At 52.0% G+C, this 12,432-nt stretch overlaps 3 protein-coding genes across 3 annotated transcripts; 1 reads left to right on the top strand and 2 right to left on the bottom strand.

Moving 5' to 3' along the window:
• Positions 1–1,009: 1,009 nt before the first annotated feature.
• On the bottom strand, positions 1,010–2,944 carry COCSADRAFT_36647 (uncharacterized protein). Its single transcript, XM_007701568.1, has one exon. It carries the CDS (start codon positions 2,624–2,626, stop codon positions 1,331–1,333), a length of 1,296 nt encoding a protein of 431 aa, XP_007699758.1. The 5' UTR covers positions 2,627–2,944; the 3' UTR covers positions 1,010–1,330.
• A 3,027-nt stretch (positions 2,945–5,971) lies between these two features.
• COCSADRAFT_142167 (uncharacterized protein) lies at positions 5,972–8,475 on the bottom strand. Its single transcript, XM_007701778.1, has 2 exons — positions 8,326–8,475; positions 5,972–8,276 (listed from the first exon to the last, which is right to left on the bottom strand). The coding sequence occupies exons 1-2, from the start codon at positions 8,386–8,388 to the stop codon at positions 6,105–6,107; spliced, it is 2,235 nt and encodes a 744-aa protein (XP_007699968.1). The 5' UTR covers positions 8,389–8,475; the 3' UTR covers positions 5,972–6,104.
• Positions 8,476–9,416: 941 nt separating this feature from the next.
• Positions 9,417–10,834, top strand: COCSADRAFT_320770 (uncharacterized protein). Its single transcript, XM_007701777.1, has one exon. The coding sequence runs from the start codon at positions 9,526–9,528 to the stop codon at positions 10,690–10,692; it is 1,167 nt and encodes a 388-aa protein (XP_007699967.1). The 5' UTR covers positions 9,417–9,525; the 3' UTR covers positions 10,693–10,834.
• Positions 10,835–12,432: the final 1,598 nt, after the last annotated feature.

The raw sequence follows: 12,432 nt of genomic DNA, 5'->3' as shown, positions 1-12,432 counted from the left end.
GTACGTACTAAGCGGTGTATGGCTTTGCAGATCATATCCGCAACTTGATTATCGCAGCAGTGGCTTAGAAGATATAGCGCAAACGTATTTCTGTAACGTCGAGACACGCAATGACAAGGCTTGAGATTGTATTTTGGGATACGGGAGCTATTTTACTCAGCCCTTTTTTTGGAAAGCGAATCAAATAGGGTCAGATGTTGCACGGGTGCGGATAGCATTGTGGAAATAGGGCTGACTAGGCTTACTTAGGTTGCTATCCCGGGAATTGGGTTTTGATGAACGGCAATCTTTTCCACCGGTACAGTAGGCTATGTTGTCCAGGTACCCCGTACCCGTTGACTGCCTTCCCGCTGGGCTAGGAATGTCGGTGCTGGAAGTCACATTTGTGACGACGAATGCTTGCTCCGGGAGACCAATCGTGTATCGATAACGTGGCCGGCTCTCGGACTAAGCTCCAATGGGTCAGAACGAGAAGATCAACATGGCAGTATGATGATAACTGGTAATCGTTTGCCTGGAAGGGGTTTTCAGCCGGGCACTAGATGTCGTACCGGCGCTTTGTACAGCAGCGCACAAACAGGAAGTATTCGTAGAGCAAAGGATCTATTGATGTAGGATATGGATTAGATCACTGACAGTAAGTTAGTATTTAGTGGATTTTGTACTTTTCTGGGTTCACAGTTCCGATGTCAGGAGAGGCCTCATCTTAGACATTGGCGACCCCATGGTAGTCCGCGGATTAAGTATGGAGTAGAATTAAGTAGTATACTATTGATTGTAGACGCTACTATAGACTGTTATAGTTATAGTATCAGTGTGAATATCACTGTGAGTAGCTTAGTTGCATGACGAGGGATACAGGTTTGCGAGGAATTCACTATTCAAGAAGACTGTGACTACAGTCCTCGAGTAATCCATTCACGTCATAAAACAGCAAAAGACAAAGCGTACAGCATTCAATGTGTGTAAAAAAGATTGATTCAACTCCTTGAGGAGATCTTCATGGAATGGCCATGTTGGGTATTGTTTTCTAGGAATGCTAAAATCAAAAACGCCATTGGATGTATGCAAGGGGGTATCGTCCGTATCCATATCCCAGAACCGAAAAAAAGAAAACAAAAACACACCGACGCTATGTAAAAAATCAAAGGAAACATGATTCGCCTGTGCATCGTTGATCGTGCGTCATCATCATCGTACTCGTTTGCACCAGTGGCCTGCCACAGGAAACAAGGGTTTGGGGAGATTTACAAAGGAAAGACATGCAGACGACATGAAGAGAAAAAAAAAGGAAAGTTAGAGTTGTTGGAAACATGGATGAGGCTCATTCTCAAATCAATCCACGGAACTTGGCACCGTTCTTGTAGTAGATGCTGCGAATCGACGCCGGAGGAGTAGTGACTACTGGCGGAATAGGCTGGGTGGCAGCAGGTGCGGTGACAGTGACCATGACGGTGGTTGTGACGACGAGAACGCCCTCGTTGCCAGGCTGGGAAGGGGTAGGCATGACGCCAGGAGGGGCACTGAAGGTTGGGATCGCAACCGCAGATGTAGTCGGAACGGCAGAGCGGGTGCTGTTGGAGAAGGGCGGTCCACCAGTAGGAATAGAAGGAAGAGCGGTGCCGGTCGCAGAAGGAATGCCGCCATCAGAGCCGCCTCCTGAAAGAAGAGAGGTAACAGGGCCCATCTCGCGCTTCAACGGCATCTCGTTGTAAAGTGCAGTTCGCGCACTCCAGTCGCTGACAGCGGTGCCAACAGCATCCTGCTGGCCCATGGCGTATTCGGACATGTCGGCGAAGTCGAGAGCCTGCATTGCGACGTTGGGAGATGCAACGTCGACATCGATACAAGTGCTGTAATACTCATCCTTGCCCTTGTCGAGACCTGGTGTCTTTCCAGGAAGAGAAGTCCACTGCCACACCCAGTACAAAGTGTAGGCCTTGTCAAGCTCGACGTCTTCTGGGAGCTTCACGTCTGTTTCACAGTACATGACTGAGTTGGCAGGGCCGGTCTCTGGTGTGTTGGCCATGTAGGCGGGGTCGGCTACCTTGCGTTCCATGGCGACGGGGGTCTCGTTGTTCAAGTAGCAGCGGCCATCATCGTAGTCGTTCATGGCTAGCAAAACTCCGCGCTTGTCACCACCCTGTCCATCCTGGGTCCACTGAAGGACGTCGAAAAGCTTCTCATCTGTCTTTGGCTCTTTTGTACCATAAACGTAGACAGTGCCGCCTTTTTCCGGCTTTTCGGGGTTGTTTTGTGGAAGTGTGACGTGACCGTTCTCCTGGTAGCGGATGGCGATGAAGCCGCCAGGCACAGTCTTGAGGCGCGGGAACTTCTCCGAGGATTGTTGTTGCTCTCGTTGCATTGGCGCACAGAGTAGTTGGTCGGCGTCGATGAAGACCTTACCCTCGGTGTTGGACTCGGGCATCCTCCAGGTCATGGAGTTGTCTGTATCCTTCCCATCGGGGCCTTTTTGACCCCGGTCGACCATGCCTCGCGGATAGCCATAGGCACCCACATATTTGCCTTTGTCGTCGATGTTGCGAAGCTGCTCTCCCCAACTGTGGGAGTGGACTATGGGAAAAGCGGCGAGTGCCGCGACAAAGGTTTTCCGTAAAGAAGGCATTGTGATATGTTTGTGTATGTGTGTGGTGGAAGTTACTCGGTGATTGTGTCTCGAGAAAACAAAAAGCTTGTAGAACAAGAAGGTTCTGTGGGAAGAAACGCAGGGGTGAGATAAGTGAAGTGGATTTTGGTACGTGATGGAACAATGTGTAAGGTCATGTGCTTTGTAGACGTCTTCACCTCTGGAGCAACAATGTTGCTATTGTTCAATAAATAGCCGTATCGTGAATTCCGCACAGCGTGTTCCAGACAGGCAGAGCAAGGAAATAAAAAACAGAGGGAAAAAATGGACAAGAGAAGTGAAGTGAAGATACAACACAGGAAGGGTGTGTGAGAAGCGATTAGGTTCGCGCAACCATGTACCTTTATTCCAGGCGGGCAATGTGGTCAAACATGGTTCAAAATCTCCGACCCAAAGGGACAGAAGCGATCAGAGCCAATGGAGAAGGAGATATGTGAGGGATCGAAACAAGGCGCCACCGCACGCGATGCTGCAGACAACATTCTGTGCCTGCAGCCGAAGATGTTTGGGTCTTGGGACAGCGTTTCAACGCCGACCTCCACTACTATAGCCGCCAGCCATGGGTTTATTGGTCCCACAGCGCACTGGCGGCGTAGCGCGCACACCTGGCAGCATTGGGCACAGATTATTATTTTCTTGCGGCGCAAGGGCCAGACTCTTGTGGTGAGATGAGTAGTTCGTCGCCAGGCGGCTGCACTAGGCATGCATCCGATACGTTAAGAGGAGTAATTAAGGTATTGGAGGGCAAGGCGAGCCGTTGATCTACAACACGAACACGGCAGCTAACTTTTTGTCCAGTTGCCGTGCCGAATTGCGGGTCTGTCCGGGGTCAAGTTGCACAGGGAAATAACCAAGGGCGTGCGAGCCGCCCGCAGCGTCAGAGAGTGCGTTGGGGGATGGATGCAGCAGCCAGCACGGTACGACGAGAAGAACAGTGACGCGTAGGTGTCCAGCATGAAGATGGGGACTGGGTACACGCAAGTGTACCGGAGCAAGGCTTGGGCGATCCGACGATAGGTGAATGCGCGCCCGATACAGCGCATCGAGAAGAATGGGATTTGGTGGCAGCGATGGGTGGGGCGAGGTTTGGTAGCAGTGCTCAGGCTGCGTTTCAGGCCGGCTGGCGGGCAGGACTTGATTGGCTCTGCTGCTCACGCTACGCCGCAGCCTAACACGTGAGTGCGCCCGCCTGATTGGCCCGTAGCGCCCCAGCCTGCCATGCTACTATTTTTCTTCTTCGTTGTCGTCTTCTGTATTCTATGCGACCACTTTGACGCCCATCCATTCTCCGAGATTAGTACCCGAGATTCGGGGCCCCAAGTATAGACACTTGGCTGCCATGGCGCGTGTGGCACCCGCTCGGCATACCAGGTCATGCGCAACCAAGAAATGAGCAATTCACCACATCGCCCAAGGCCAGTCACCAAAGCCGACATCTTATCGATAGCCACTGTTTCACGGATCAGCATCGGCACTTGGGGCCCAGGCCACCCCCCCCCCCCCCCCGCCTATCAGCAGAACCGGCAGATTACAGGAAGCCGTCTCGAGGCTAACCACGTCGGACTACGTCCGTAGTCTTTATTGTGTAGTGGCAACTCAAACTCAGAATGCTTGAGGACATGCGTTTCAGTGGCCGAAGAGTCGCACTCAATCCTACCAGCACCACTACCAAACTCAAATCCTCACATGGACGGGGCCCGTTAATACAATATGGCATTCTGCGTATACATAGCGTTTCTTGGAGTGATTCAGAAGAGGCAACGGCTATTACGCTTGCTTTTACGCATCGTCCACTAAGATTGCCTTATTCCAACAGCTCAACTTGAGAGTGGTGAAGCAGCGACTTTGTTTTTCCTTACCCTTCTCCCACCAGTAGTCGAGTAATCCGGTTCAAGTGCTTCTGGACTACACATAGATGCACTAACATACTACCTGAAACACTTTGACCCAACCAGTCTCTACACCTACTGAATCCACATGCACCCTACATCACCTTTAAAAAAATACCGCAGCTAAAGTCCACACGTGCGCAAAAGTTTAGGGGTATGCAGAAATAGTCTGCATAAATTTGCGCAGCTGACTATCCATGTGTTGGACTTTGTCCTGTAGTGAGTTTTACCAGTTGAAGGGGCTACCATCGTCTGCTACACCAAGATCTCTCTTGGCAGATTCACTACGAGGGGCCTCCTTTTAACCCTCCCAGGTCCCAAGCTATGCATCTAAGCCACATGTAGCAGGGTGGAATGACGTTTGCGCAGTGAGACATTATTGCTGTTTCGATACTGGTACGGATATCAAACTGTGAGATATGTACCATGGCGTCGTCGAGACAGATTGAGTGGAAACAGGACTTGCCATCTCAGCATTCGCCATCCTCTTGAGGGCCCGAGATAGCCGGATAAAAACTGCCACTACCACAACAGTGTAACTACGCAATAAAGCTAATAGTGCTTGTTCGTTATATATTGAAATACATAATTAAATAGAATTCTACTTTATAAGAATACTTTATACTCTACAAAGTTCACAACAGCCTGCATAGTAATCAAGGCTGTGGTTTGGATTGATATTGGACGTAGTGATTATCCGACTATTGCGGTTCCCCGAGAGCCTTGTCCCTAACACTGTGATTTATCAGCAACGGAGAGAAAAGTGACAGTGAAGTATTGACAATCGCAGGCAACATGAACAAACGAGTTCTCAATATTACATTTTGCACCTTACACCACCCGTTCTTGTAACTCACAGCCAGATCAATCACCGACTCCCTTTCAATGAGTACATGAAGAAACAACCGCTTACCCTGCAATCCCCTTCATTGAACTAAGGAATACATCACACAACTCCCTTCTGTGAACTACACACGACCATCACATACATGAACCTCCCTATATAAAAAATCCCTCTCTCCCCAAAACATGATCCCTACCATACGAGTTACTACTAAACCCAGAAACACTTAAGAAGCAAAAAAAAACCCCGAACAACAAGCGAATACATCAAGAAAAACAATGGCTGTAGACCTAAACTACCCCCCAAATTGCCAGTGCAGAGTTGTCCAGCAAAGCTGGATCTGCCAATGCACCGTGGAAATGTACACACAAACGTGTGACGGTGTACAGCACTGGCCATCTCGATGGGTGACGTTCATAGATCACCCCAGGATGTGCAATCAGTGCATAGAGCGCATAGAAAGGGCAGCGAGGGAAAGGGAGCGACGGTAAATTCATGAGCAAAGTATGCTCACAGGCAGTAGTAGAAAGAGGAGACTGAGGAAAAAAAAAGGGGGGAGAAAGGGGGAATATTGAATCATGAGAAGGTTGGCATATATATATTATGTAGTAGTAGTCGTGTGAAGACAGGGAGAATCATGTATTCAGAAAAAAAAGGGGGGGGGCGGGGGGAAAAAGTCCTAAGATTAGAAATTATTACAAAAAAAGAAGGCGGTTTATACACTTCAATCCTGCATATCCTCATCCTCATCCTCATCTTCTTCGTCGTCATCTTCATCTTCCGTCTGTGCATTCTCCTCTCCCTCCTCCATCCCCGCCGTATTCCTCACTTCAACCAGTCCAAACACCGCATCGGGCAAACCCTCCCACCCAACCTCCCTCTTCACACAAATCAGCCCAAACTCGCACACACCATTGAACCCACCGCGCCTGCTCTTGCCGAAAAACCCAACCACAATCTCATCAGCAGCAGGTTTCACCTCGACAATCTCGCCTTCTTCATCCCCCGCATTCAATTCCCCTTTACTCTCCCCATTCGACAAGTGCACTCTGACGCCCTCATCCGGATTAACTTGGACGCTCGTAATCTCCACATCCTCGGCAAGTTTTATCTTCTCGGATGCGTGGCCCCCAAACCGATGCGTAGACCCGTACACGCGCATCGGACCCCAGTGCGAGACATGGCCGTCAGCATACTTGACTACGCCGCCGTCCCAGAGACAGCCGACGCGCAGGTCAATCGACACGGCGCGGTGGAGTTTTCCATCCGAGCCCCGCTCGCGCAGGAGCTGCGCCCATTCGTAGGGGTCGTCGGGGCGGTAGTGGTCGTCGGAGTCGGAGGACAAGTAGGCGAGGTGTTTGCGGAGGACAATGCTGGAGCCGGGGATGCGGATGAAGGATTTGCTGGCGAGGAGTTTCCACACGTTTGCTGTGCTTGTTTCGCGGCCGTTGGAGGCGAGGATGCGGAGGGAGAGCGGGTCGGTGCGGTTGAAGCGCTGGTCCAGTTCGGCTTCAGTGAATTGCATGGTTGTGGGTGCCTTGTGCAGCCATTCTGCGGGCTGCTCGTGCTCGGTGTTGTTGAAGGTTATGCGCGCGATGCCGCTGTATGAGTTGATGTGGAGGGTTGCGGAGCCTCCTTCGTCTTCGTGCGTTACGCTCACGTCGGGCTTTGCTTTTCGGGCTGTTTCGTTGAGGATGGGGTCGGTAGGGAGTCGGAAATGGGGAAGCATGCGGAATGAGAGCGCATCTGCTAGGTCCCAGCGTGCGTTGTTGGGTGTGTTTTCCGGGTCGACAACTACGCCTTCTTGCTTCAGGTAGCGCGAGTATGCGGTTTGGGAGACGAAGTTCTTAACCCAATCTTGGGCATAACCTCGCTCCATGATACCAGGGCGATGCGGCGAGCCGAATGCATGACCGACTTCGTGCATGTGAGCACCCTGACCAATTGCACAGGCTTCCCATAAGGTAGTACACTGTCTGTTATCGTTGCCCACCTTTTCTCCAGGTTTGCGTGTGTCGCTCAAACAGCTGGTAACTTCTTCCAGAAAGCGCGGCCAAGAGTAGGTCAAGTGGCTTCCAAACATGCCCAGTGATATACCATGCGAATCGTGGCAACCAAGGGCGGCGTGTCCGAGAATAAGACCTTTGGACATGCTGTACTGAGAGTCCAAGATCAGGCCAGCAACTATGGGCTGAGCATCAGAAACGAACGGGCCCCCAGCATCTGTCAACGCTTCCTTGAAATAGTCGAAAAGGGCGTTCTTGTTGCGAGCTCTGTCGTTCTGCTGTGCAATATTCTCGTTGCGAATTTCCCTGACTGTCTTGGAAGAGCGGATGACGTGGATCTTGGCTGTGGACCGTATAGCATCGTCCTGTGCGAGAGTTTGGCCAATGCGCGCATTGATAAACTCGCGACTAACAGTGTCTGCAGTCCATTCCTCCTCCAATCGAAAGGAGCGTCTTCCAATACCTTGTTTTCTCAAATCTTCGGCAGTCATGGCTTGCCACATGTACGCAGTCATGCGAAGCTTGGCAATGGCAGCATCCAAATCCGAGTGTGCCGAAGACACACCAGCAGCCTTGTTAGGAGGACAATCGATGAGACACGGCGAGTCAGAAGCAACCATGATTGCGAGATGGAGAGGTGGATACTGCATCAGAGGCCAGTAATTGACGTTCGTCTCAACAGTATGTTCGATGCAGTCGTTACAGATGTAGGCGAATTCGAGCCTATTCAATCCTGGAGAGAGCATGACCATGGCCTTGAAGTGGCCACCCGCTAGAGGCCATGTCTGCTCTGGGAAGTTTTCGGATTTGTTTGCTGCTTTGGTAGTTACGTGTATGTAACTTCCTTCAGCGGCTTCGAACCCATATGTTCCGGTGACAAGAAGGCAGCGCTAGGGAACGTGTTAGTAAGTTCAAATGCTGCAGCAACAGAGATCGCACTTGATGAATTGTCTCTCCATCTTCAAGATTGGTGATTTGAAGAGGACTTGTGATTGGTGCCATAATGATGATGTGCGGTGGCTATGTGACGGGGCGATGAAGTCAATTGAGTGGAAATATCAGAGAGATGCTGAAAAGCCTGGTTGGTCGATTGTGGGAGGAAATTAACGCTTTTTTAACTTGAAGTCTTGCGTTGTCCTTCTTATAGCTTTCCAAACGCTCTGGAGGAGTTGATACCCCTTGCGCCAGTATTCAGGCAACTGTCCGGATTGAGACTAGTTCCAATGATGCTGCCTGGTGTGCATCCGCTTGCGAACTTGCACCAGTCGCCATCTAGTCCGCGATCAATCCGTAACGGTTCGCAATATTAAACATCTCTTCTGATTCGACTTGCTGCCTACAATACTGCAAAGGACATGATGGTGCTGAATACTTATGTGCTTGGAATGAAGCTGTTATTCCCAGGTTACGTCCGCGCTAGATGAGTGGTATGCGCGCACTCTGTTTCGACATTGACGTCTAGAAGGTCAATACAGGCTATGGAGTTCATCGAAATGAATAGCTTGATGGGAGTGAAGTGGCAACCGTTCTTGATGACGAGTTGAGCTGCACACGTGACTGGAGATGCTGGAATGGCAGGATAACTTGTTTACGTCCTAAAGTGTAGTCCGCACCATGTACATTTGTACGGAGCCTGTCGGTGAGCTTATCCATGTAGGTCTGAGGAGCGAATACGATATTCAAGCCTTTTGGCCTGATCGGAGTCGGCGCGATTGTTGCAGCGTTCCAGACGCGTGGCGCCAGATCAGTCAGGGTCTTCGCCTATCTTGAATATGTGGACCGTGCGCCGATCACCAGAATCTAGACACAACGGCGTTTTCGCCATCCCACACTCTCTCGTCTTGTGCCAAACAGCCATCATCCAGCGTATCCACACCAGACCAAGTCCCAAGTTTATCCACAATGGCTTCTCTCTTATCATCCAACTTTAGTATGAGCATATGTGACATACGCAACTGACCTCAGCCCGTGCTATCACTTGTGTACATACATTTCGCCCTCGATACAACGTTGAGGGGCACTACTGTTTATACCATCATACTCGCTTGCCCGCCCGCCTAGCATCTCCTGAAGAGAGCATCGAAATACTCGCCTACCATTGCGCTTTGTTGTGCTGCTAATAACGTCGAAACCGCTACCATGGACACTATCGAGAGCGACTCTTCTGTCCCCGTAGCCGGTGACTCGGTGTTTAGTATTTCACGACCGTCATCCGCCTCTTCGATCCGCTCTGCCGACACGCCGAAAGAGCTCCCTGCGGGCGCCCCCGTATCTCACCTATTCCAGGTTCGACACACACCGACCGCCGGCCGTGCCGTTTTCGCTACCCAAGACATCCCCAAAGGCACACTTGTATGGCAGTCAACGGATCTTACACTTTCCGTGTTGCTACGCGAGTATAGACGTGAGGTGTGCGGGCAATGTTTTGGCTACGACTACGGACGAGGTCTGAGCATACGAGACAAGACAGTGGGGTTTGCTTTCTGCTCGGAAGCGTGTCAGAAAACATGGCAGGAGGAGCAGGGGGAGATTGGTATCCAGACTTGGACTGCTGTTGAGAATCTGATCCGAAAGAGGAGCAAAGAAGATAGTGACATGGTGGACGTCGACATGCCGCGGCCCACGAAAAAAGACATTAGCAAAGCTTGGGATAGTGTGGCTGGGCAGGCGGCGTTGATAAGGAGTGCAAGGGAAGCGGAGCAAGCGGATGGTGTGGACTGTCAAGCTGCGGTGGCCATTTCCAAACAGCACAAAAAAGCTGTTTCCAAGGCACTACAGGGACGCATTACCCCCGACGTGATGAGCTTCTGTGTCAGTGGCATCTTGTGGCGCCACCATCATCCTGAGCAGTGGGAACGATTGGAGGCGCTCGCAAACGACAACACGCCGTACCACAGCTCTGATGATCTGGATGCTTTCACACGGGCCTACCTGCACTTGGTTGCGATTCTGCCCGTGGCGCTCCTCCCACTGGTGACGGCGGAAACGCTTCTCACACTGTCGAAGCGTGACTCGCACAACTCGTTTGGCATTCGCTCGCTCGAGGACGAAGGCTCGGAGTTCTTCGGCTATGGGTGCTGGCCGGCTGCAAGCTACTTCAATCACTCGTGCGGACAGAACATTGAGAAGAAGCGGGAGGGGAGGATATGGTATTTCAGGGCGGGAAGAAACATTGAAAAGGGACGAGAGCTGTGCATTACTTATTTGAGTGGAGAGGAGAGGATGCTGAGTCGCGGGCAGAGGATGCTGAGGCTGAAGAAGACGTGGGGATTTGATTGTGGGTGCGAGAGATGCGGGGCGTTGTAGAATGGAGGGCCCTAGTATGTGTGTAGTAGCGATTGGTAAGGCATGTCGTTTGCATCAACAGTTAGGGTGAGCGTGTTGCCAAGAGCGACATGGGCTGAGACTGTGGCGGTTGTGGTGCGGCCATTGGCCGGCTAGGAAGGGCCGGCATGACAATCACAGGCAATGGGCCAGTAGCTGTCAGGTGAAGAGCAGACACGGAGCAAATAGTAGCAGTAGTGTATTATTGATGATTACAGACCCCGTGCGCGAAGGAGCTTGCTGGAGACACCTCGTCAACTAATGTAATGGGACAGCGGAAGTCGGATTGGGCATCGGGCCGAAAGTATATGCGCGTGAGGAAACAGCCCAAGGGCACATGTGCATCTTCCGGGCCGACACATGGACTGCACATGGCAGACATGCATGTTGTTACTTGGGAGACCAATCTGTCGTGCGAGTTAGGCCATAGGCGTCAAAGGAGGATGTGGTGCAGAGGCGAGGGTGCGAGGCCAGTGATTGACGTCTTCTGAGGCGGTTCCCACTAGGCAGTGACGTAAGAGATTCGCCGCACTAAATGGACCCTGCAGACGAACTAGGACCGTTGGGTTGCGAGCAAGTGCAAGGGAATTCATCGGGGGCGTCGAGCAGAGACGGCGGGAGATTGCGTCCCCAGCAGGCAGGCGGGCGGGCAAGCAGCGGGCAAGCAGCGGGCAAAGGCAGGGGGCGGGCTTTTCATGGTCTCTGCCTTGATTGTATATGCATGTGGCCGTCGGGGCCCATTGGCAGGGTCGAATTGGCATGCTAAGAGACCATCTTCTGTTCCAAGGCCGCAGGTGAGGGCTGCATGCAGTGTGGCGTAGGCCGCCCCGTGCCTAGCGAGCTTTGTGAGCCTCTAGTCGACGGATCCGCTCAACCTTGCGGCATGCCATGGAGCTGACAGAGGGCTGCCGGCGATTCCGCGGTGCGCCGCTATGGCTCGAGTGCATTCGCGCGGAGGTAGCGTGTGGTGAAGAAGAAGAAATATCAAGTCGTTGCCCACATGCTACATAGAGCTTATTAGATGCACCGTCTCAGCCGCCGCACTTCCTCTTGTTCTATCCGATTTGCCTGTCTGTCACCGTGAGCGGCCAAACTGCAGTCTGACGAAACCAGATAGCCCCGCGCAGACCACTGCCACTACCACCACCACTACTGCCTGCGAATGCTCATCACCAGCACCTGCTACACTCTACTAGCCCTACACTCACCCTAGAGCACTGTACAGCACAGCACCCTACTCTACTCTACTCTACCCTACTCTACTCTACTCTACCCTACTCTACTCTACTCTACCCTACTCTACTCTACTCTGGCATCAGCCGCACCCCCAGGGCCACATCACACCAAGCACAGCCCGTTCTGTCCACGTCCGACGGCAAAACCCTTGCTCGCTCTGGGCTAGTCACAGCAGAAGCAGCAGCAGCAGCAGCAGCACCACACCCTGCGACGTCTTCGACGCGGCACGCCAAAATATCCAGACGAGCGTCATACCTCCACCCTGACCACTACTGCTGCTACCAAACGCGGCGTCACTGTACCGTACCCAGTACAGTATTGGCTTTGGCGGAGAACAGCCACACCTGCATCGAGATCCAGGGCTGCCCTTCCCCGCGAAGCACATGCAGTTCCAGTCAACCCCCAGCTCTCCACGGAGCGGGCGCAAGAAGATGAACCTGCCAGTAATCGAGGTGAGACGACTTGCTTTTTTTGTCTCTGCTTTCT

The sequence above is a fragment of the Bipolaris sorokiniana genome, assembly GCF_000338995.1.
Source record: "Bipolaris sorokiniana ND90Pr unplaced genomic scaffold COCSAscaffold_7, whole genome shotgun sequence".
NCBI classification, from domain to species: domain Eukaryota; kingdom Fungi; phylum Ascomycota; class Dothideomycetes; order Pleosporales; family Pleosporaceae; genus Bipolaris; species Bipolaris sorokiniana.
This window is presented reverse-complemented; position numbering and strand designations above follow the sequence as displayed.